Raw genomic sequence first — 25084 nt, 5'->3', positions numbered from 1 at the left:
CACATATACTGCATTGGCATTCGGGTTACAAATAGAAGACACTTAGAGGCAAGTCCTGAAGGTCAACATAAACACTGAGTGTGTGTGTGTGTTGTGTGGTGTGTGGTGTGTGTGTGTGGTGTGTGTGTGTGTGTGTGTGTGTGTGTGTGTGTGTGTGTGTGTGTGTGTGTGTGTGTGTGTGTGTGTGTGGTGTGTGTGTGTGTGTGTGTGTGTGTGTGTGTGTGTGTGTGTGTGTGTGTGTGTGTGTGTGTGTGTGTGTGTTGTGTGTGTGTGTGTGTGTGTGTGTTGTGTGTGTGTGTGTGTGCTTCAGTGGAAACGGTTTCATAATACATGGAAAGGGAACGCACAGAACAGACAAGTCAATATACATAAGCAGTACTTTTGTTCTGCACTATATTATTCATGAAATGGTGACATACAGAACACATAACACATGACAGACAGATTTCCAGAAAAGGGCAATACAATGGGTATGGTATTTATAGTATTTTCATTTAATCACGTTAGGGAGTACTGTGCGCATGCACTCAAAAGTTATGTACAGTAGTGTAACATCCTACTGTTCCTCCTTTACACACCCAAACAGGTCTATGCCTTCCATACTTCCTGAACCCTGTTGTATGCTGGGTAGCATAACACGAGAAATGAATATAGAAGCATGAAAACATCATACAAAGTCTGAAAATAATAGAAAGCATCATAGTCCAGAGAGGACTTGTTGCCTTCCTCTCCTGTCTGCATGCCTCTCTAGTTCTCTCATGTCCTTCAGACCACGTTCCCAACAGACTGGCAGTCGGATGGAGCTGCCGCGGAAGGTGGCGTCCCTGCGATCCAGACTGCAGCCGTGTGCGGGCCGGGAGTCCTTCGGGGACGGCTCCAGGCCGCAGCGGAAGCAGAAAKTGTAGAGAAGAAGGCTACCAGGAGCAGGAAGCGGGCCACGCAGAAGATGATGACGATCAGGATGTGCTCCTCCTCCAACCAGAGGCCGGGGTCAAGACGGGGTTAGAGGTCATGGCAGGTGGCAGAGGATCGCTGGAAGTGAGGTAGGGGACTGCTGTCATGGCTGATTGGTCGGTTTGTTGCACTGAAAAAATAGAAAGACAAAAAAAACATGATTTTGTAATGAATCCATGAACAGTAGTGCACTTAACCAGAGACCAGGCGTTTGGAGGGTGTTTGAATGTTAACCCAATATAAGCATTATGATACAAAGAAAGTATTTTAAAACAGAATAGAAGTACTCTGAAACACCCAAAGTGGTGCTTCAATCTCAATTATGTTTTTTTTGAGAGAGTCTCGTGAGAATACCTTTTGGGGTTTCAGTGCATGTAAAAGGCAACATCAAAACACAAAAAACATTCTCACAATCAAATGGTTAAGAAATGCAAATGATTTATAGCCTAAATATTGATTGATGGTAAGGGCCTATGGAGAATATTCTTTTGGAGTGGAATTACACCTTGATTTTTTCAATGCTTTATTAAGACAGATTAGAAACAGGAGGAGACAGAGAAGAAGTGAAAGTGGGACAGGCGGAAGCAGGAATTGCACCCCTGACTTCTGTGGCAGTAAGATGGTACATTTAATTGGAATTTAATTGKAATTTTACACACTCAACCACACAGCCACATTCTAAAAKAATTATTCTGAGGTGAATTGAAATTGACCCAAAAAATAAACAACCAAAATATACTTAATAAAAATGAATGCAAGACGTTTCAATGATTTGCTCATTTCATTTTACCCAAACAATTCAGATGAAATCTGACTAAATGTGTTGCTCAAAATGTAAGTATCTTTAATAAGGAGAACCAAAGATTGAGAAAATGTTGTGCTTGTACTCATTGGAAGTCTGGTTTTAAGCTTCTTGCACTTCCTATTTTGCCACGTGGCTCTGTTTTAGAGGATTGTGGGTAATTCACATTTTTAGACTTTTACACAATGTTGTTTAAAAAAAGAAAAGTATACTTTTATTGTATATTAGTATTAAGCAGCTTCCCACTGGGCACACACTGGTCGAATCAACCATTTTTCTATGTAATTTGTCAATGTATTGTGGCATGGAATCTACATGGAAAATAAACTATTTTTGAGTTGGTGAATTTAAGTTGTAATCTCATTGATCAACGTCTCAACCAAATATGACCCAATTATCCACGTTGAAATGACGTTGTGTGCCCAGTGAGTTATTATGAGGTGTAATGGATCATGTTGAATGGATATCAAAACAGTCAGGCAGAATTACGTTCAATGATGAGATGACGCATTCCCACATATCCAGCTTTTAATGGTAGAGAGGCAAATACAGTATCCTACAGTGCTGGCTATAACATCTCTGATGGTGGATTGAGCACTGTACTCAACAATGCCTGCCAAAACGGGTTAAACTGGCAAATGATCAGATACATAAATCAGTGTTAAATATGAAAATARTCCTGAAGAAKTGATCTAATTCTGCACTGGACAGGATTTAAAACACCATAACAGTGTTTAGAAGCTTTATAAAGAGGAAACAACGCCAAAAGTGAAGGTATCTAATTCTGCCGTTAACACTATAATGTTTTCAACCTTTCCGGTAGTGCTCCCAGTCCCTGAGTGCTCCCAGTCCCTGAGTGCTCCCAGTCCCTGAGTGCTCCCAGTCCCTGAGTGCTCCCAGTCCCTGGCAAGGTGTTGCACAACACTTGATTAAGTGGTGTTACAACACACCATGTAATGTTTCAAAACATCTCATCATGATGTGTTTCAATACTCCAGCAAAGTTAAAGTTTTGTCTGCTTCGTGTTGGTGGCAGCTCAGTTGGGAGAGTGTTTGTTATTCTACGCGCATCTGTGGCTTCAAACATCTTAACAGTTCGACAGTCTTGGCTTCAGCCTGTTGAGAAAGAAGGAGATGGATGAAGTGAAGGGGTCAACAGGGAAGGTTATCAGGACAACCATTCCTCGCTAAGAGGCTTGACATCATCCACCCTTCGAACACATATTGGGGGAAATAATCATGCCGAGTCACCAACAGTAGGCCGAAACGTTCAAGTCAAAACCTGTCTCTCTTCTGTACACAACACAATCCCCTCGATTTGGAGAAGGCAGACTGGAAATATAGTTCTACCCATTTCCCTTCAAATTAAGTAAAACCCACGTTCACATAGTAGAATGGACTGTTCAATAAATGATTGTGGGATGAGGCTTAGTCTAGAGGACTGTGTRGGGTAGGGAACAGGTGGTGAGGTATTTTTGCATCTCCTACGGAGTCATCACCATGAAGGCTTGCCAGGCTTCACACATGATTTAAGAGGCTAATCTTGTGATGGTTCGGCTTCTGATTATGTGTCACAACCAAAGTCTCTCCCTGCATATCAATGTTTCAAATCACAGAAGCATGACTTTATTTTCATCCTCACCAATACTGCCACCTGTTGGCCACACAGGTTGGCTTCAGCACCATGTGGCCAAGGATGATGTTGCAAATATAGATATTAGTCAGCCACAGCATCCTTCATTAGCTGTAGGCTTTGATCTGCATACAGGTTGCTATGGAAATTCCTTTATCAAAAGATTCTATTGCTATGGTAACACAGAATTAGACATTTTGCAAGCAATCAAGCTTCGCTTTGTACTGTCAACACGACAAAACCAGATACAGCTGAACAGTCAAAACAACTGCCAACAAACAACCCATCTGTCAGCTGCTTGATTGAACAAAGATGGCAGAGTGGAGGGACTATATCAAAGCCACTCTGAAGGAGAAGTTTGTGGAGGACGTAGCCATCGTTGGCCTGTACGACAACAAGGCCGTGTGGGCCTCCAAGCCTGGAGGTGTCCTGGCTGCCATCTGCCCACTGGAAGTGGAGGCTCTGGTGGGCAAAGACAGAGGAAGTCTCCTGCAGGAGGGGGTCAGCGTTGGAGGTCGGAAGATGGCAGTGATACGAGACCATATGACAGGTCCTGAGACAGAGATCTTATTCATTGACATCCGGACCAAAGGCAGCGAGAGCTTGGCTCTCACGGTTGCCCTGACGACCAAGGCTYTGGTGTTTGTGATGGGAAAACGAGGGGTGCATGGCGGGATAGTCAACAAGAAGGTGTGTGACATGGCCAAGTACCTCCGCGAGAGGGGTGTGTGACAATCTCCATCCACATACTGGACCACTATTCAGGAGGCAGTGGATGGCTTTCCTGCCTTCAAAATATTTTCTTTAAAGGTCCGATGCAGCGTTTTATCTCATATCAAATAAATTCAGGGGAACATTAATACCGTACTTTGATTGATTTCAATAAAGGGTCAAAAATAATCAAAATAGCTTCTTAGCAAAGAGCAATTCCTCAAGCAAGAATTTTGCTAGGACTGTCTGGGAGTGGTCTGAGTGGTGAGGGGAAATGGAAAACTAGCTGTTATTGGCAGAGAGGTTGGAACTCTCTTTCTTGTTTCTCTATTAACTAATTAATGCCTGGCATGTCACCAGGCAGACCTAAACTACATCCCACCAAAACAGGTGAATTTCACAGTGGATTTCATGCAGCTGTTACATAAAATGGCATTATGATAATTTTATCAATTTCACAGGATTATTCCAACCTCATAGTGTGGAAATACAGTTGAAGTCGAAGTTTACATACACTTAGGTTGGAGTCATTAAAACTCGTTTTTCAACCACTCCACACATTTCTTGTTAACAAACTATAGTTTTGCAAGTCGGTTAGGACATCTACTTTGTGCATGACACAAGTAATTTTCCAAACAATTGTTTACAGATTATTTCACTTGTAATTCACTTATCACACATTCCAGTGGGTCAAAGTTTACATACACTAATTGACTGTGCCTTAAAACAGCTTAAAAAATTCCAGAAAATTATGTCATGGCTTTAGAAGCTTCTGATAGCTAATTGACATCATTTGAGTCAATTGGAGGTTACCTGTGGATGTATTTCAAGCCTACATTCAAACTCAGTGCCTCTTTGCTTGACATCATGGGAAAATCAAAAGAAAATCAGCCAAGACCTCAGAAAAATATTGTAGACCTCCACAAGTCTGGTTTCACCCTTGGGAGCAATTTCCAAGTGCCTGAAGGTACCACGTTCATCTGTACAAACACTAGTACGCAAGTATAAACACCATGGGACCACGCAGCCATCATACCGCTCAGGAAGGAGACGGTTCTGTCTCCTAGATGATGTACTTTGGTGCGAAAGGCAAAATCAATTCCAGAAAACAGCAAAGGACCCTGTGAAGATGCTGGAGGAAACAGGTACAAAAGTATCTGTATCCACAGTAAAACGAGTCCTATATGACATAACCTGAAAGGCCGCTCAGCAAGGAAGAAGCCACTGCTCCAAATTGCCATAAAAAAGCCAGACTATATTGCAACTGCACTTGGGGACAAAGATCGTACTTTTTGGAGAAATGTCCTCTGGTCTGATGAAACAAAAATAGAATTGTTTGGCCATAATGACCATCGTTATGTTTGGAGGGCAAAGGGGGAAGCTTGCAAGCCGAAGAACACCATCCCAACCGTGAAGCACGGGGGTGGCAGCATCATGTTGTGGGGGTGCTTTGCTGCAGGAGGGACTGGTGCACTTCACAAAATAGATGGCTTCATGAGGAAAGAAAATTATGTTGATGTATTGAAGCAACATCTCAAGACATCAGTCAGGAAGTTGAATCTTGGTCGTAAATGGGTCTTCCAAATGGACAATGACCCCAAGCATACTTCCAAAGTTGTAGCAAAATGGCTTAAGGACAACAAACTAACGGTATTGGAGTGGCCATCACAAAGCCCTGACCTCAATTCCTATAGAAAATTTGTGGGCAGAACTGAAAAAGAGTGTGTGAGCAAGGAGGCCTACAAACCTGACACAGTTACACCATCTCTGTCAGGAGGAATGGGCCAAAATTTACCCAACTTATTGTGGGAAGCTTGTGGAAGGCCACCGGAAACATTTGACTTAAGTGAAACTATTTAAAGGCAATGCTACCAAATACTAATTGAGTGTATGTAAACTTCTGACCCTCTGGGAATGTGATTTAAGAAATAAAAGCTGAAATAAATCATTCTCTCAACTATTATTCTGACATTTCACATTCTTAAAATAAAGTGTTGATCTTAACTTACCTAAGACAGAAATGTTTTACTTGGATTAAATGTCAGAAATGGTGAAAAACTGAGTTTAAATGTATTTGGCTAAGATGTATGTAAACTTCMGACTTCAACTGTATATATTAGACATAGGCAAATCATGTTTTTGACTACACTGGGCMTTTAAAAACTCTGAGGTGTTCYATGAGCAGGAGTGATTGAATATGATTTTGACGCTTATACTGTACCACTTGACCAAGGGTTTGAAACCAAATAGACTGAGAAGCAAATATGACTAATGCTTTTAATGTAAAAAATCTCAAAATCTCAAAACACAAATACTTGTACATTACACACATACTTTACACATACGCTACTCTGGTGTTTACCGAACTGACTGACTGACTCAAACAAAATGATTACATCTTTATGTCAATTCTCTCATTGTGTAATATTATAAATAAGAAAACACAGAGACTCTCCAAGTGAAGCTTCCAGACATGGGGTAAAACAGAAATGACAGGATATGGACATAATGCTAATTTAAGTAAATTTGATCATTTTATTACAGCATATTCACATAGGGCATACTTGTAAATATAAAAAAAAAAAAAAAATCCTTAAAATTCTAGGGACAATATTCTTCTTTCAATGGAGCACCATTTAAAATAATATCTCACACACACACATTGCAGTAATAAATAACCAGACAGTGTAAAAATACAATATTTGGGTATGTTTCTYTCTGGTGAAAATGAGGATTGATACAGTAGGGCTGGTAGTTTATTTCTTCTTATTTACAATGTTGTTGCAAATCCAGTTCATGCCATCCTGTGGATGATCGAAAACAGAGCAGAGTGAGGAGGATAATATGGTTCAATTCAAATCTCATCAGCAGGGACATTTTGGCACATGTTCAGGTGTTTTTGTTCATTCTGATTAGTGCTACACAAACCTTCAGGAAGAATATATTGATTTCCTGATTCTAACTAATATGCACCTCAACCAGTCAATCATTTGGTCTAATTCCAGTTTAACAGTACTGACCTGTACTCCCTCCCCGGACACTGCTGAGCAGGCCTGGATCTGCCACTGGCGGTCCCGGTACGTGTGCAGGTTGAGTCCCTCAGCGATCTCACTGGCGGGTGAGGCCGTGGCCAGGTCCTGCTTATTGGCAAAGATGAGCACTGGCACACCCTTTAAGTTCTCCTCATCGATCAGCTCTTCCAGCTCCTAAAGAGAGAGCGAGAGAGAGAGAGAGACAGCAAGAGAGAGAGCAAGAGAGAGAGCAAGAAAGAGAACTCAACGCACAGATACAGATCAGTGACAATTATGTAATTAGACATAATCAGACAATGAGATGGGGCTGTAATCACATCAGCTAGATAGCTATTACAGACAGCTATTACAGACAGCTATTACAGCTATGAGGTGTGCCATGCTTACCAGTCCCGTCTCCTCAAACCGCTTCTTGTCTGCGCTGTCTATGACATAGATCTGGAAGTCGAAAATAATTAACTATAAACATCTGAAAGATCCAGGGTAGATATAGTGATCAAAGTATCATTTCGCCATAGCCATCACATATTTACTACGTGCAATATCATCCTCTAGACCCACAGCATTCATATCATGGGATTGTTGGGCATAGCTGTTCTCCTTACCTTAATGAGCTACCATTGATCACAACATGAGGATCATGCGACAGAATGCAGTAGATCTGAATGACMCTGTTAGGTGCTCACCAGTAAGTCTGTGTTTTCAAGGTATTTTTTCCAGAAGGGACGGATCTTCCTCTGTCCTCCGATATCCCATACGTTCAGCTTCATGCCATGTGAGGCCACACTCTTAATGTTAAAGCCCTTGTGTCAAAGACAAACCATGGGTTAGTACTGTGTGACCGGGCATTTCATTAGAGAGCTGTTGTTGAGGACCTCTAACCAGCTAGCAGCTAAAATGATGAAATAAAGTCAAGTCAAGCCCACCATTCATCACTGTGCTCTCAACCAAAAAATCTGTCAGAACAACAGGGAATGAACGAGACTTAAGACTTACAGTTAAACATAGACMCGTGAACAAAGGACAACAACAACAACTTTGCTCAACCAGGGTTGTGCTTTTCATGTCTAAGAGGAAGTGTTGTCCTGACATGGGCCGCAGCCTTTTTCATAACACTGCCTCTGTCTGGCTCAGCAGTGAGAGGTTGTGTAACAACATGATCCCTCAGTAGAGACAGGCCTCAGCCTCATGCTACCTGCATGCTACCTGCTGAGCCAATCCTTACCATCCTGCTTTCTCACTGAAGTCCACCCAGCTCTTTCACCTTTCCTTTACCTTATTTCTAACCCTGGTCCCAGAGGCTACGGCGACATTGGAGTCATTCTCTTTTGTCTGTGTCGGGGTGATGTTTTGTTCCATCACCTGAGTGTTGATAGTACATTTACATCACATTTGAGTAATTTAGCAGACCCTTTTATCCAGAGCGGCTTACAGGTAGTATATTTATCTTAAGATAGCTAGGTGAGACAACTAAATATCAGAGTCATGGTAAGTGCATTTCTTCTCAATAAATCTGCTTTCAGCAAAATCCGTGGTGGTAGGAAAAGACAAGTGCAAGTGTGGTGTAATGCTATAGCTGTGTATATGCGTGAATGTGATGGTGTCTTACATGCTGTGAGAGCAAGAGAGAGAGGGAGAGAGAGGGAGAGAGAGGGGGGGGGGGAGTGTGTATCGGTGTGCGTACGCATTTTACTCTGCTTGTGATAACCAGAAGTCCTCACAAGAAAAGTTTTGCTGGTCCTCACCTGTAAAAATGCTATTTTAGGCATAGGGGTTAGGTTTAGGGTTAGGTTTAGAATTAGGGTTAAGGTTAGGGTTCGGTTTAGGTTTAGGGTTAGGGGTTAAGGTTAGGTTTAGGGAAAATAGGATTTGGAATGGGAATCAATTGTTGGTCCCCAGAAAGTCCTCACAAGTATAGTAAGACATAGTTGTGTGTATGTGTGTGTGTGTGCATTGTATGTCTGYGTGTATGTCTGTGTGTGATGCCCTCTGACCTGTGTGGGTGTGATAGTGTTGATGTCTTCTGAGGCGAGGCTCTTCAGTAGGGTGGTCTTGCCTGCATTATCCAGACCCAGTAGAACTATCCTCAGCTCCACACTCTCTGTGGTCCCTTTCAACTTCTGAAGGACCGAGAGCAAGCCCTGAGGGAAGACACAGTACAATTCAGTAAAATTCTGTTAATTCTATTACTGCTTGACACCGTAGTTCATTTACCATAACATAACAATCCCAACACACTTGTCTATGGAAAAGTTACAATCTATTATAATGTGATCATATTCATTTCAAGGTGTTGAATGACATGTATGCATCCATCCATCCATTCATCCATCCATCCGATTTGTAGCTGATGACAAAAAACTTCGGGTTTTGTATATTCTGATTGCATGCGTAGGCCCTAGTAGCCCCCTTTCTAGTGGCCACAAGTAGAGCATGTCCCACATCACTTACATAGTCATCAGAGGGAGAAAACAGGAAGTACACAGATGGAGGGATTTTTAAATGATTTAACCTTTATTTAACTAGGCAGGTCAGTTGAGAACAAATTCTTATTTACAATGATGGCCTACCCTGGCCAAACCTGGACAACGCTGGGCCCTATGGGACTCCCAATCACGGCCAGATGTGAAACAGCCTGGAATCAAACCAGGGACTGTAGTGACGCCTCTTGCACTGAGATGCAATGCATAAGACCACTGCGCCACCCGGGAATGACTGGCAACATTCCCATTCAGATCATTTCCATTCACTTAATGACACGCTGTGCGGTTTATGAGACAATCTACAGAAACCAAATTGCATTTTTCCCCCCCCAGTAGGGTTCAGTATAATAAACACCTTGTTATGACACACACTGTATGTTTAGAACCTAAGTAAGCCCCTGACCTAAGAAATAAGGGCATGTTGTCAAAGCCTTGTCTCTCTGAAACAGTTGACTTAYAGCACGAGGACTCCCTTTCTCGCCCTCCCTTTCTATCTATCCCTCGTGCTCGCTCTCACAATGTCTCTCTCTCTCTCTCTTCCTCTCTTTCCCTATCTCTCCCGTGTAAGGTTTAATCTGCCACTTCATTTAGAAAAGCATTAGCGTTTATTTCGGCCCCATTAATGTAATAGCCTACTGACTAATATAACAAGATTAATGCATGTTGCACAAACACACTCTCTGACTACTGAAAAGAATACCACAAACACACATGCATAAAACAACATACCCAACGAGGACAACCACACACAAAGAACATTCACCAACATTACTAGTAAGAGACTCTTTCCTGACAATGAGCACTTTTGCTTGTAACATTACATATACAATGAAATGTACAGTTAAGGCCGGTTCCACTTATTCAACCAGTGACATTTTTTTACCAACCCGAGCCCAATTTGTTGAGTTATGCATACAGATGAGATAGAACATTCATTAGAAAATAATTTGCTAACACTCTTGTGGAGCTCACTCATATCAAGAGAACACTCCAATTATTTCCCATCGGTCACACAAACACACGACGAGCCATAGAAGCCTCCATATTAGGCCACATACCTTTGTAGCTTCTCCCATGGTGGTGTGTGTTGTGTGGTGTAGCCGATAGGCTGCAGCTACATTCTCTGCTAAACCCAACAGGTACGCTAACTGCTATCCAGGATAGGTCACCTGTTAGTTAGGGTGAAAACAAGGCACCTGCTTTTGCCTCTTCCTCTTCCTCTTCCTCTTCCTCTTAAAAACCCCTGTGTGTATGACTAAGTGTGTGTGTGACGGTCCGCGAGTTGTCTCCCTACATTAGCTTGCTCAGCACTGTTGGGTAGGCGAAGAAGAAAAGTCAAAGAGGGGGAGGGGGGTTTGGGACTAGGATTAGGAGACCAGAATTAGCCCTCGTCTTCTGTCCACAGTCACCCTCAACCCCCTCTGCCTCCCTCCCTCCGTCCATCCCTCCATCCCCACTTGGAGCTTTACTTGGATTACCTCTGAGCCACCTGCTAGTGAGGAAACTGAAGAAACAGCCTTACTGACACTCCACCACACACACACACACACACACACACACACACACGCACGCACGCACACGAACACACGCAAACACACACACACACACAAAATTAAGCCTGACGACCATATGGTACTACAAACACATACCCACTGTTCTCTCTTCCCGCGCACAAACACGTACAGTATTCACACTCACACCAAAACCCATAGAAATAAAGAGAGCACACACAGTGTCCCTATATGCAGGCAGTAGGATTACATGGAATAGGCCAGAGAGAGGATTACAGCATTTCCTGGTGCTTTTACTCCACTGAATGGAGACACTATGCAGTAGGAGTGGCTAATCTGGTTGCTAAGAGGCCGTCGCCTGGTTACACAATAGAGCCGCCCTGGCCTGGCCAGGCCTCTTACACACACGCACACATGCACACACACTCACTCACGCACAGACACACACACACTTAGTTAGAAACTCTGATAGTCATCTTTTCAAATCTTTACTTGTTTATTAAATGGAATGCAATTTCTCACAAGTGATGGAACAAACACACATATTCAAAATAGTTGTGGAGGGTGAAAATAATCTAGGCTGGAATTGAATACATTTACAAGAAAATAAACATTGTTATTCCTTTTTTAAAGTACTTTGAAAATCTGGAATGAGACAGATCCAGGTTTGTTGGAGGACTTAACCTTTGCTTTCTGGCTGAAGGTAAAGTCTACTACATGCACAGATACAGATGCATAAACAAGTGAAAACGGAATGGGTATGTATGTTTCTCTGGGCCTGGTCAGKAGCCAAATACTTCTGTTGTAGGGTTTATTACCGGTAACTGGTATTATGAGATTTCCCGACCAAGTTGCACTGGCAGAGGCTGGAAATATCAATTGTGGCTACTYACTGTTAACAAAACAGCTGACAACCCTACATTGTGTCCACACAAGCGCTCAAGGAAATGGACATTTGCAACATTTGTTCCATATTGTTTGCTATCCACACATTTTTGGAAAAAGAAAACCCTACTCTGTTGTGTTGGCGGTGTTCTGTAGGTTCTGAGTATTCTGCTGCATCCTGGTCTTGGTCTTCGCTGTAGAGAAAAAAGAGAAATATAGAGAGAAAGAGAAAGAAAGAGAGAGAGAGWGATGGAGAGAGAGCGAAAGAGCTTTCGTCACATGCAAAGTTACACATTTACGGTTGTTTTATTCATTGTTTCTCTTGTTGTGAATGACTCACCAAAGTCCTTCTTCAGCATGATCTTGATGCCCATGCCCAKGGCCAGGACCAGCACCACCGCAGACACACCACAGATCACAATGATCACCACTGTCAGGTCTGACAGACAGAGCGACAGCCCAGTGGAAGACAGAGGAAGTAACACAGGGTGTTATTGCAATTCAGGAATTCTATTGAACATKTATTTTTTTGGGGTCCCTGTCACACCAGGCTCATTTGGTGAGTAGCAACTAAAAATAAATACCTTGACATCGACTGATCCAGTTATGATCTGTTTTGCTAGCACAGATTGGAATATGTTCCAGGATTCCTCCAATGGCATTGAGGAGTACACCACATCTGTCATTGGCTTCATCAATAAGTTCACCGATGACGTCATCCCCACAGTGACCGTACGTACATACCCCAACCAGAAGCCATGGATTACAGGCAACATCCGCACTGAGCTAAAGGCTAGAGCTGCCGCTTTCAAGGAGCGGGACTTTAACCAGGAAGCTTATAAGAAATGCCCCTATGCCCTCCGACGAACCATCAAACAGGCAAAGCATCAATCTAGGACTAAGATCGAGTCGTACGACACCGGCTCTGACGCTCGCCGGATGTGGCAGGGCCTGCAAACCATTAAAGACTACAAAGGGAAGCACAGCCGAGAGCTGCCCAGTGACACAAGCCAACCGGACGAGCTAAACTACTTCTATGCTCGCTTTGAGGCAAATAACACTGAAACATGCATGAGAGCACCAGCTGTACCGGAAGCCTGTGTGATCACCCTCTCCGCAGCCGATGTGAGTAAGACCTTTAGACAGGTCAACATTCATTAAGCCGCAGGGTCAGACGGATTACCAGGACGTCTCTATTGCACTCCACACTGACCTTTCCCACATGGACAAAATAAACACCTATTTGAGAATGCTATTCTTTGACTACAGCTCAGCGTTCAACACCATAGTGCCCTCAAAGCTCATCAATAAGCTAAGGACCCTGGGAATAAACACCTCCCTCTGCAACTGGATCCTGGACTTCCTGACGGGCCGCCCCAGGTGGTAAGGGTAGGTAACAACACATCCGCCACGCTGATCCTCAACACAGGGCCCCCTCAGGGGTGCGTGCTCAGCCCCCTCCTGTACTCCCTGTTCACTCATGACTGCACGGCCAGGCACGACTCCAAAACCATCATTAAATTTGCTGATGACACAACAGTGGTATGCCTGATCACGACAACAATGAGAAAGCCTATAGGGAGGAGGTGGCTGTGTGATGCCAGGACCACAACCTCTCCCTCAACGTGATTAAGACAAAGGAGATGATTGTGGACTACAGGAAAAAGAGGACCGAGCACGCCCCCATATCTCATCGATGGGGCTGCAGCGGAGCAGGTTGAGAGCTTCAAGTTCCTTGGTATCCACATCACCAACAAACTAACATGGTCCAAGCACACCATGACAGTCGTGAAGAGGGCACGACAAAACCTATTCCCCCTCAGGAGACTGAAAAGATTTGGCATGGGTCCTCAGATCTTCATAAGGTTCTACRGCTGCACCATCGAGAGCATCCTGACTGGTTGCATCACTGCCTGGTATGGTAACTGCTCAGCCTCCGACCGCAAGGCACTACAGAGGGTAGTGCAAATGGCCCAGTACATCACAGGGGCCAAGCCTTCTGCYATCCAGAACCTCTATACCAGGCGGTGTCAGAGGAAGGCCCTGAAAATTGTCAGACTCCAGCCACCCTAGTCATAGACTGTTCTCTCTGTTACCACACGGCAAGCGGTACCGGAGCGCCAAGTCTAGGTCCAAGAGGCTTCTAAACAGCTTCTACCCCCAAGCCATAAGACTCCTGAACATCTAGTCAAATGGCTACCCAGACTACTTGCATTGCCCCCCCCCTCTCCACACCACTGCCACTCTCTATGCATAGTCACATTAATTAACTCTACCTACATGTACATACTACCTCAACTAACCGGTGTCCCGCACATTGACTCTGTACCGGCACTCCCCTGTATATATTGTTATTTTTTACTGCTGCTCTTTAATTACTTGTTACTTTTATCTCTTATTCTTATCTGTATTTTTTTGAAACTGCACTGTTGGTTAGGGGCTCATAAGTAAGCATTTCACTGTAAGGTCTACTACACCTGTTGTATTCGGCGCATGTGATTATAAAATTAGATTTGATTTGATTATGAGTAGAAACAGACTTTTCAAGTCTCAAACATGACTGGCGAGTGTGTCTACCTTTAAATTCAAGTTCTTCTGGATCTGAGGTGAAGTTGCCACAGGGACTCTGGATGGTGCAGGTGTATTTCCCCTCGGYAGGGGTATCTATGCCTATCCTCTCCAAGGTGACCGTGCTATTGTTCTCGCCCTCCAGGGGAAGCCCATCCTTCAGCCAGACAAACACCAGCAGGTCATGAACTCTCACCGGTAGGTCGTGGGCACACTCCATTGTGAGGTCATCACCCTCCTCCACTTCAAACCCATAACTGGTGTTCAGAAACACTTCAAAATCTGTTGCGTCGAAGAGTGGTTAAAGAGGGGTTAAAAAGAGTTGTACAAAATACATATATTGTTTGTCATAGATAGGGGCCAGAGTTTKGTGATTTTTTTTGCTTGTCACATTCCACTAGGTCACTTTCTTTACAATACCTTTTATGCAATTCTCTACATCTGAAAGAGGAAGGAGAGAATATCAGATAGATACAAATTAGGACAGCACAGAGTCCCTGTCTCTGGTTATCTCAGAGACATTTTGTCAGAGAGACAGATATATACAGTACCAGTCAAAAGTTTAGACACACCTACTCATTCCAGGGTTWATCTTTATTTTGACTATTTCCTACATTGTAGAATAATAGTGAAGACATCAGAACTATGAAATAACACATATGGAATCATGTAGTAACCAAAAAAGTTTTAAATAAATCAAAATATATTTTACATTTGAGGTTCTTCAAAGTAGCCACCCTTTGCTTGATGACAGCTTTGCACACTCTTGGCATTCTCTCAACCAGCTTCATGAGGTAGTCACCTGGAATGCGTTTCAATTAACAGGTGTGCCTTGTTAATTTGTGGAATTTCTTTCCTTCTTAATGCATTTGAGCCAATCAGTTGTGTTGTGACAAGGTAGCGGTGGGTATACCAGAAGACTAGCCCTTATTTGGTAAATACCAAGTCCATATTATGGTAGGAACAGCTCAAAATAAGCAAAGAGAAATGACAGTCATTGTTCTTTAAGACATGAAGGTCAGCCAATGTTGAAAATTTCACAGAACTTTGAAGTTTCTTCAAGTGCAGTCGCAACAAACCATCAAAGTGTTTATTATGAAATTGGTTCTCAATGTGGACATCACAAGAAAGGAAAACCCAGAGTTACCTCTGCTGCAGAGGATAAGTTCGTTAGAGTTACCAGCCTCAGAAATTGCAGACCAATTTTTATTTATTTGTATTTCATTTTACCAGGTAAGTTGAACTGAGAAACACGTTCTCTTTACAGCAACGACCTGGGAATAGTTACAGGGGAGAGGAGGGGGATGGATGAGCCAATTGTAAACTGGGGATTATTAGGTGACCATGATGGTTTGAGGGCCAGATGGAATTTAGCAAATAAAGCAAATAAATGCTTCATAGAGTTCAAGTAAGAGACATCTCAACATCACTGTTCAGAGGAGACTGCGGGAATTAGGCCTTGTGATCGAATTGATGCAAAGAAACACTACTAAAGGACACCAATAAACACGAGCGAATGAACATTAGATCGGTGGAAATCTTCCTTTGGTCTAAGGCAGGGGTGTCAAAGTCAAATGGACGGAGGGCCAAATAAAAAATTTAGCTACAAGCCGAGGCCGGACTGTTTCGAATGTTCATTGAAAATTTTTTAATGACGCATATAGTCTATGAAAGTTAACTGTGCGCCGTGATGATGGTCATTACATGCTCCATTTCAAGGCTTTACCGCACAAACGGCCTTCCTGGTGTATGATACAACTTGATAAGCTTGTCATCTCACCTGTCGCGTTTTCCTCTTGCATTCTTTTCCCGTATCTTCCGCGCACCGCGAGTCCGCTCCTGTGTCCACACATCGCAGGTGCTCCGTCGTTTGTCAACCCCACGAGTTTTCCAAGGCAGCTCCATCTCATTTACCCATCTTGACACCTCTTTCATACAAATCATGCCCCGTAGTTGTGCCATGCATAGGACGTAAAGCAAAACTCCTCTGTAACGCTTAGGCTGGAGTCCACTCCGCGGATGAAAATTGACAACTGGGCAATGTCAGAAATGTCGGTGCTCTCATCCACAGCCAAGGAATATGCAATGAAATCTTTTCCCTTTTTCACAAGCTGCTCTTTTAGATTGATGGACAACTGGTCTACTCTCTCGGCAATTGAGTGTTTTCTGCTCAGACTCACATTTAAAAAAGAGTTGCCTTTTTTCTGGGCAACTTCGTCACAAACTTTAATCATGCAGTTTTTGATGAAATCCCACTCCGGAAATGGCCGGGCTGATTTTAGGCGATCTCGTTCTGCCAAATAAAACTGGCCTTGACAGCAAGCCTGGCCTTGTGATTTGGCTTTTTTGAACAGAGCTGTGCAGATTTTGAGGCCCTCGTTTAATTCCTCTGCCTTTTGTAAGCCTTTGTTCCATGTCGCATATTCTTGTTTTTGTCCGCGCTGTTTGTGCTGTTCCATAATGTCGTCTCAGATGTAGTACTCTCTTCAGTACCGCGCAAACCACTTTCTCCACAACAGAAGACACACAGGTTTTCCGCTACCCTCCGTGAATCATCATCATCATATCCGACTCCCACCTTGTTGAAACCCTACCCGGTTCTCAGTGTCACCTTAACCGTTTTGCATTTTTGAGGGTATCTGAAAGTTAATTTTACTGTGATGTACGCTCGCTGTGCCAATAAATATTGACATGAAGCAGCCTAGCTGCTCGGTGCGTCCCGTCTTCGCATTGTGGGGAAATGTAGATAATTGGTGCGTGGTTAAAAGATCCTGCGGGGCTGCCGGCTTTAGCTGCGGTCTGCGGGCCGTTCTAATAATAAATCAAGATCATCCCAGGGGCCGTAAAAAACCTTCTCGCGGGCCGGATGTGGCCCGCGGGCCTTGGACTCTGACATATGTGGTCTAAGGAGTCCAATATTTGAGATTTTTTGGTTTCCAACCGCCGTGTCTTTGTGAGAGCGCAGAGTAGATGAACGGATATGATCTCCAACATGTGTGGTTCCCACCTGTGAAGCATGGAGGAGGTGTGATGGGGTGTGGGGTGCTTTGTCTGCAGTTGACACATTGCCTGCGTCTGTGATTTTTTTAGAATTCAAGACACAGCTTAAACAGCATTCTTGTAGCGATACAACCATCCCTGGTTGCGCTAGTGATTTGTTTTTTCTACAGGACAATGACCCAACACACCTCCAGGCTGTAACCAAGAAGGAGAGCGATGGAGTGCTGCATCAGATGACCTGGCCTCCACAATCACCTGACCTCAATCCAATTTAGATGGTTTGGGATGAGTTGGACTGCAGAGTGAAGGAAAAGCAGCCAACAGGTGCTCAGCATATGTGGGAACTCCTTCAAGACTGTTGGAAAAGCATTCCTCATGAAGCTGGTTGAGAGAATGCCAAGAGTGTACAAAGCTGTCATCAAGGCAAAGGGTGGCTACTTTGAAGAATCTCAAATATATAATATATTTTAATTTGTTTAATACTTTTTTGGTTACTACATGATTCCATGTGTGTTATTTCAAAGTTTTGATGTCTACACTATTATTCTACAATGCAGAAAATAGTAAAAAATAAAGAAAAACCCTTGAATGAGTAGGTGTGTCCAAACTTTTGACTGGTACTGTATACATTCATATTTAATTAACATTTCTACAACCACCATATCAAAATGGAGAACTCAACTATGTATTGGAGGTAGCGAGTATACTGACTGATATGAAATTAATACTGACCAGTGGTATTGAGACATTGGGTGGTGTTAGAACACAGGTGTTCACAGATGGCTGAGGGAGAGATAGAAAGATAGAGAGAAAGAAAAAAATGTATATTTTCAGAGCAGTCATAGTTAGAGTTTTGTCRGAGTTTCAARAAAGATCAAGTTAACACAGGAACACTAAGCTAGAATACTATAACGGTCTGATTTGAAAGATAAAATGTCAGGGCAATATGTAAAGTGAAGGGTTTACCCTCATCTGCTTTGTGATTCCCAGACACTTCAGGTGAGGGGATTATGTCACACCTCAGACACTGCAAAGGAACACAGGTAGAACGTACACTACCTTCAGAGAGAGAGAGAGAGAGAGAGAGAGAGAATGGTGAGAGAGAGAGAGAGAGAGAGAGCAAGGTGAGAGAGATAGAGAGAGAATAGTGAGGCGGATCGAGGGAAAGGGAGAGGGAGTGTGGAGGGTGAGGAGGGAAATAGGGATGGGAGATTGAGAGCCAGGATAAAGGGAAAGAGAGAGAGAGGTGTACATGGAGCATTCGATAGGAGGAGGAAGAAGAATCCATAATATTCACAAGGTAACAACAAACAACTTGATTTAAAAAAAAAAATGGTAATAGGATTGTTCCTTACTGATCATGAGAAGGCAAGCGAGCGAATAGAGGCCTGTCCCTGTCATCATTTTCATAGGTACCATCTGACAGAGACAGGAGACGTCATTCAGTTTCTATTAATCTAAAAAGTTTATCAAAATAGAAATGGGTTCAAATGTAAATTAAACCTAAAAACAATATTTACTTCAGGGCATTCTCAATAATGTCAAAAACCTAGAAAACTTTACTCAAAGATTTGAATAACATTTGTTTAACCTGTTGATAGTATAATTACATACATTAGCCTATAACATTACATTATTGAATTGAATAAAGTATTTTACCTCTTGTGCTGAGTCTCTCTGGTCATGCACTGAGTTCCATTGGCGAGGAGTGAGTGACCGTCTTTACTTTGCCTAACATACAGAATTACCTTTGTTCTGGAGAAGGTCATCTACAATGGGACTGATGTCAATGCAAATCACCTCATCACCCACAGTTYCTAGACAATAACACAAACAATACGCAAGTAACACAAGACTGTGTTTGTGCCCTACTTAGTGCCTGGAGTTTGTTGTTGGATTGGTGCACTAAGACTGTCCTTGGTGCTATTGGACTATTTAACAAGATTCGGAACACAATTAGTAAGTAATTAGTCATTAACCTTGCACGAGCCTTGGAGTGTGCAAGCTGGAACGGCTCATAGGAACAGGCGCCTTATCTCCTGTTTCTGGAGCATGAGGCAGCTTGATGGACCCCCTGGATGCTAATGTATCACAGCCTCACCCACAATCTCCTCAATGCTGTGTGCCAAGCAGAGCCGCATTGGGTCCCATCTTTGGTATGACTCAGCAGGGCATCGAACTCCCAACCTTCCAATCTCAGGGTGGACACTCAAACAACAAGGCCACTGAGTTGGGCAGAACAAAATGTCAGTGATCAAATGGTCAAACCTGGACTTGGCTATAATATTTAATATTTTGGCATCATATCTACCTCAAACACATTTGTGCACATGCACGCAGGCACTGACTCACAAAAGACTGTTGTGTCAATGCACCTGTTATCAGAATGAATTGCACACATTATAGCTGACCCATGCAAATTCTGTGTTGACATCCAAAGTATCAAGAGGCCTTTTTCCACAGTCAGCACATTTAAAACACGAGGAGCAGTACAAAAGTACAGTACACTGCATCATGGGATTTGAAGTTAATCTTTCCCCACTTACATGCCAGTCTTGCTCTGAAGCCATAAAGGTCCGTTCTCTGAGGTCTTCAGATTCACTTCCTCTACGGCCACCAGAGAGTGCTGTTGATCAAACAAATACACTGACAAAGTACCACACTTTTTCCCTCTCTCTCTCTYGCGCTTCTTTAATTACTTTCTTCCCCTCTTGCCAATTAGCTTGCAGTTTTTTCCAGTCATTGATGCCTAAATGAGGGTAAACTGTAATTTCCTCCTCTCAGAGAGCTCAAACAAATCAATTCCTATTAGTCTCTGGGCAGGAGAATGAAAAGCAGTGGAGTGTATTCACGGATGCCAAGGGAAGGCAGGCTTCCCCAAAACATTTACCTAGAAAAATGAAAAAACACGTAAAATACATTTTCTGTCATCGCTCTGTGTTTTCATAATTTTCCTTCAATTCGCTAGAGGCTGAATGTATCTCACTGGAGAAAGCGTGTGAGCTAGCGAAACAGCTTCCCTCTGTCTCTGTATGTGTAGGCCATCTATCTGATGCTGTCTGGTCATAAAGAGTATGACATTGTTGCTGCCCATAACATTTAATGCAAGGGAAGCCAGAGAAGCATTTGGCTTCCCTTATTAAAAAAAAGTATAAAATAATACCCAATCAGCGTGTCAAGGGAAGTCAGTTTGGATTTGGCTTCACTCCTATCACATCGCATTAAGATAAATACGCAATTGACAGAAACAACTTGAATTGTTGCATCTTGTCGTGTTGTATTCCTCCAGTGACTAGCTAGCTAGCTAAAATTGGCCCTTTCCTAAATTAGCCATGGATGGAGATAGGGATTTGGACTTGTGGTTTTAATTAATTCTCCGTATTTGGACAATAATTATAATGGTGATTCTGATCCAACCATACATTCATACATTGTGCCCCTGGCCTAAGAGTATGGAAGTTCAATATGTAGCCAGATGTAGAAGGCTAATGTTAACTACCTAAAGGAAGTTAGGTTAGCGAGCAAGCATTTTAGCCAGGAAGCCTAGGTCAACAAAAAATGTAAGCGTTCACTGTATTCCAGAGTCATAGACAGTTTCATAAAACATGAAAGCGAATAGGATGGCGTTGGCCATTTCTATACAAGTACATCAACACAACACACACACACACACACACACACACACACACACACACACACACACACACACACACACACACCACACACACACACACACACACACACACACACACACACCACACACACACACACACCACACCACACACTGTCACGGCTGTTTGAAGGATCGGAGGACCAGTATGCAGCGTGGTATGTGTTCATCTTGTTTTTTAATAGAAAGAGAACACTTTGCGAAACTAATACAAAACAATAAACGACGACCGTGAAGCTAAATAACAAATAGTGCTGACACTAAATACTACACATAGACAATCACCCACAACCTACAATACAAAACAGGCTACCTAATATGGTTCCCAATCAGAGACAACGCAAAACACCTGTCTCTGATTGAGAACCATATCAGGCCAAACACATAGAAATAGACAAACCAGACATACAACATAGAATTGCCCACTCAGATTCACACCCTGACCAAACAAAACCTAAAACATACAAAGCAAACTATGGTCATGGCGTGACAACACACACACACACACACACACACACACACACACACACACAAACACACCACACACACACACACACACACACACACACCACACACACACACACACACACACACACACACACACAGATCAGAAACATGAACAGCCACATCATATTTAGCTAACGTTCTTTTACGACTTGCAGTAACTCTCCAGTGTTCTAAATCAATAGTCTTAGTAGTCCGAAAATGTCGGAAACATTACCTTGCTTGACCATGCTGTAGGTCATGTAACTGTTTGTTACATGCAATATGCTTTGTGGACTTCACTAGACAGAGGTTGCTCTCTAGCTTTGTGATGAAATAAAGGTGTGGTTGAATTTATTACTGTGTCTTCATATTGTCTTGGCCTTAAGCCCACAATGGCGCCGACAGAGATGGTCGCCTCGCCTCATTCTTAGGAAACTAGACAGTATTTTGTTTTTTTAATGTATTATTTCTTACATTGTTACCCCAGGAAATCTTAAGTCTTATTACATACAGCCGGGAAGAACTATTGGATGTAAGGGCAACGTCAACTTACCAACATTACAACCAGGAATACGACTTTCCCGAAGCGGATCCTCTGTTCGGACCACCACCCAGGACAATGAATGTAATACTAGTAGCCGACCCAAAACATTGGCGCTGCAGAAGGGGMAGAAGGAGCGGCCTTCTGGTCAGGCTTCGTAGACGTGCGCATTGCTCACCGCTCCCGAGTTTACTACTCACCAATGTCCAGTCTCTTAACAACAAGGTAGACGAAATTCGAGCAAGGGTTGCCTTCCAGAGAGACATCAGAGAAAATGCCGGCCATTTTACCTACCAAGAGAATTCTCGTCAGTTATAGTCACAGCTGTGTACATTCCCTCAAGCAAACACCAAGATGGCCCACAAGAAACTTCACTGGACTCTATGTAAACTGGAAACTATATATCTGGAGGCTGCATTTATTGTAGCTGGGGATTTTATCAAAGTAGATTTGGCTACCTAAATTCTATCAGCATATTGATTGCACGACAYGCAGGGCTAATACTCTCGACCACTGCTACTCTAACTTCCGCAATGCATAAAAAGCCCTCCCCAGCCCTCCCTTCGGCACATCCGACCACGACGCCATCTTGCTCATTCCGTCTTATAGGCAGCAACTCAAACAGGATGTACCAGTGACGAGAACCATTCAACGCTGGTCTGACCAATCGCAAGCCACGCTTCAAGATTGTTTTGATCACGCGGACTGGAATATGTTCCGGTCAGCCTCAGAGAACAACATTGACCTATACGCTGACTCAGTGAAGAAGTGCATTGGAGATGTTGTACCCACTGTGACTATTAAAACCTACCCTAACCATAAACCGTCGATGGATGGCGGAAATTTGCACAAAATTGAAAGTGCGATCCACTGCATTTAAGCATTGAAATCAAACAAGCAAAATGCCAGTACAGTGACAAGGTGGAGTCGCAATTCAACGGCTCAGACACGAGACGTATGTGGCAGGGTCGACAGGAAATCACGGACTACAAAAACAAAAACAGCCACGTCACGGACAACGACGTCACGCTTCCAGACAAACTTAACACCTTTGCCCGCTTTGAAGATAAGATACACAATAGTGCCCACAAAGCACATCACTAAGCTAAGGACCCTGGAACTAAACACCTCCCTCTGCCATTGGATCCTAGACTTCCTGACGGGCCACCCCCAGCTGGTAAGGGTAGGCAATAACACATCTGACACACATCTCACACACTCCTCAACACGGGGGCCCCTCAGGGGTGCGGGCTTAGTCCCCTCCTTTACTCCCTGTTCACCCATGACTGCGTGGCCAAGCACGACTCCAACATCATCATTAAGTTTGCCGATGACACAACAGTGGTAGGCCTGATCCCCGACAACAATGAAAAAGCCTATAGGGAGGAGGTTAGATACCTGGCAGTGTGATGCCAGGGCAACAACCTGTCCCTGAATGTGAGCAAGACAAAGAAGCTGATCGTGGACTACAGGAAAAGGAGGGCTGAAAAAGCCCCCATTAACATTGACGGGGATGTAGTGGAGCGGGTCGAGAGTTTCAAGTTCCTTCGTGTCCACATCACCAACGAACTATCATGGTCCAAACACACCAAGACAGTCGTGAAGGGGGCACGAGAAAAGATTTGGCATGGGTCCCCAGATCCTCAAAAAGTTCTACAGCTGCACCATCGAGAGCATCCTGACCCCTACCTACATGTACAAATTACCTCAACTAACCTGTACCCCTGCACATTGACTCGGTACCGGTACCCCCTCTATATAGCCTCGTTATTGTTATTTTATTGTGTTACTTTTTATCACGATTTTTTTTACCTTAGTTAATTTAGTAAATATTTTCTTAACTCTATTTCTTGAACTGCATTGTTGGTTCAGGGCATGTAAGTAAGCATTGTTGTATTTGGTGCATGTGACAAATACAATTTGATTTGATTTGAATTGGCACTTTTCCCAATAGTGAGAGAATTTGGGGATACAAACAGTTTTAAAATCGGCAAAATGTAATTGTAGATATAGGCCTAAGTTTGAATTATACAATTTATTGTTATGCTTGCGTTTCCAAATCGCATGTCTTCAAATGCATTTTGTATCTTCAAAATTCGCTAACTCTTCAAGGAGTAGCTTAGCGTTCACTTTAAACTGCTGCTTTGTTATCAAACTCTTCTCTTCTCTCTCCTCTAGCACTATGTAAAAACAACATTTCATTCCATCCCAAAAGCTTTTTTCCCAGAGAATGGGGACTTTCAGCGGGCTCTGCCAATGCTTCTCCCGCCTGGCGAAGGGGGCCGCTCAGTATAAGTTTGGGAAACTGAGCACCTACAACCATACCCGCCCACCAACTCTGAAAATCTACATTTTCAGAAATGAATTAATTCATTTCAGAAATGTTTGTCCAACTTGAGTAGCCTATGAAACAYTTAAAATAATACATTTGCCTACAGTGTTTTTACCAGCCCTATCTCTGATGGGGTGGGAAGCCAAACCACAGCTCTTGTGGTTGGTGCTACTATATCTCAAGTACAGTAGCCTTATTTGCTCAGACAAGTTTTCACCTGCATACTTTCAGTACAGGTGTGTGTTGTCATCCTCCTAAGCCTTACAGCCTGCACTGCCTAGTCTGTGCAAGAAGTACAGTAGGGCAGAAACACACAACCCAACCATCCACATCAGAGAGGATGCAACACAAGAGCAGTGTGATCACTGTAACCACACTTCCCCTTTTGTGGCCTGTTGCCACAGCGACACTTCCCTTTCAGACAGGAAGTCCTAAATGAGGAGGACCCAAGTGTGTGTGTCAGTGCAGGGCGGATCA

At 43.2% G+C, this 25084-nt stretch overlaps 3 protein-coding genes across 3 annotated transcripts; 1 reads left to right on the top strand and 2 right to left on the bottom strand.

Moving 5' to 3' along the window:
• The first annotated feature begins 3700 nt into the window (after positions 1-3700).
• On the top strand, positions 3701-4120 carry LOC111964774 (profilin-3). The gene has a single exon (XM_023988583.1). It carries the CDS (start codon positions 3701-3703, stop codon positions 4118-4120), a length of 420 nt encoding a protein of 139 aa, XP_023844351.1.
• Positions 4121-6648: 2528 nt separating this feature from the next.
• On the bottom strand, positions 6649-10915 carry LOC111965394 (ADP-ribosylation factor-like protein 3). The gene is made up of 6 exons (XM_023989569.2): positions 10673-10915; positions 9126-9272; positions 7818-7934; positions 7519-7569; positions 7120-7305; positions 6649-6903 (listed from the first exon to the last, which is right to left on the bottom strand). Exons 1-6 carry the CDS (start codon positions 10688-10690, stop codon positions 6856-6858), a joined length of 567 nt encoding a protein of 188 aa, XP_023845337.1. The 5' UTR covers positions 10691-10915; the 3' UTR covers positions 6649-6855.
• A 745-nt stretch (positions 10916-11660) lies between these two features.
• On the bottom strand, positions 11661-19929 carry LOC111964756 (uncharacterized). Its single transcript, XM_023988574.1, has 8 exons — positions 19238-19929; positions 18934-18997; positions 18545-18637; positions 18311-18361; positions 14999-15019; positions 14588-14860; positions 12351-12449; positions 11661-12204 (listed from the first exon to the last, which is right to left on the bottom strand). Exons 2-8 carry the CDS (start codon positions 18995-18997, stop codon positions 12137-12139), a joined length of 669 nt encoding a protein of 222 aa, XP_023844342.1. The 5' UTR covers positions 19238-19929; the 3' UTR covers positions 11661-12136.
• Between the last annotated feature and the right edge of the window lie 5155 nt (positions 19930-25084).

The sequence above is a fragment of the Salvelinus sp. IW2-2015 genome, linkage group LG6.1 (assembly GCF_002910315.2).
Source record: "Salvelinus sp. IW2-2015 linkage group LG6.1, ASM291031v2, whole genome shotgun sequence".
Taxonomy (NCBI): Eukaryota; Metazoa; Chordata; class Actinopteri; order Salmoniformes; family Salmonidae; genus Salvelinus; species Salvelinus sp. IW2-2015.
The sequence above is the reverse complement of the archived record's forward strand: the minus strand, read 5'-3'. Positions and strand labels throughout refer to the sequence as shown.

Excerpts from the sequence above, each read along its gene's own strand:
- LOC111965394 (XM_023989569.2), bottom strand. Across the intron at positions 7,935-9,125 it reads ACACTATCACACCCACACAG|GGCTTTAACATTAAGAGTGT; the intron begins GTCAGAGGGCAT and ends CTTTGACACAAG. Across the intron at positions 7,306-7,518 it reads GGTTTGAGGAGACGGGACTG|GAGCTGGAAGAGCTGATCGA; the intron begins GTAAGCATGGCA and ends CTCTCTCTTTAG.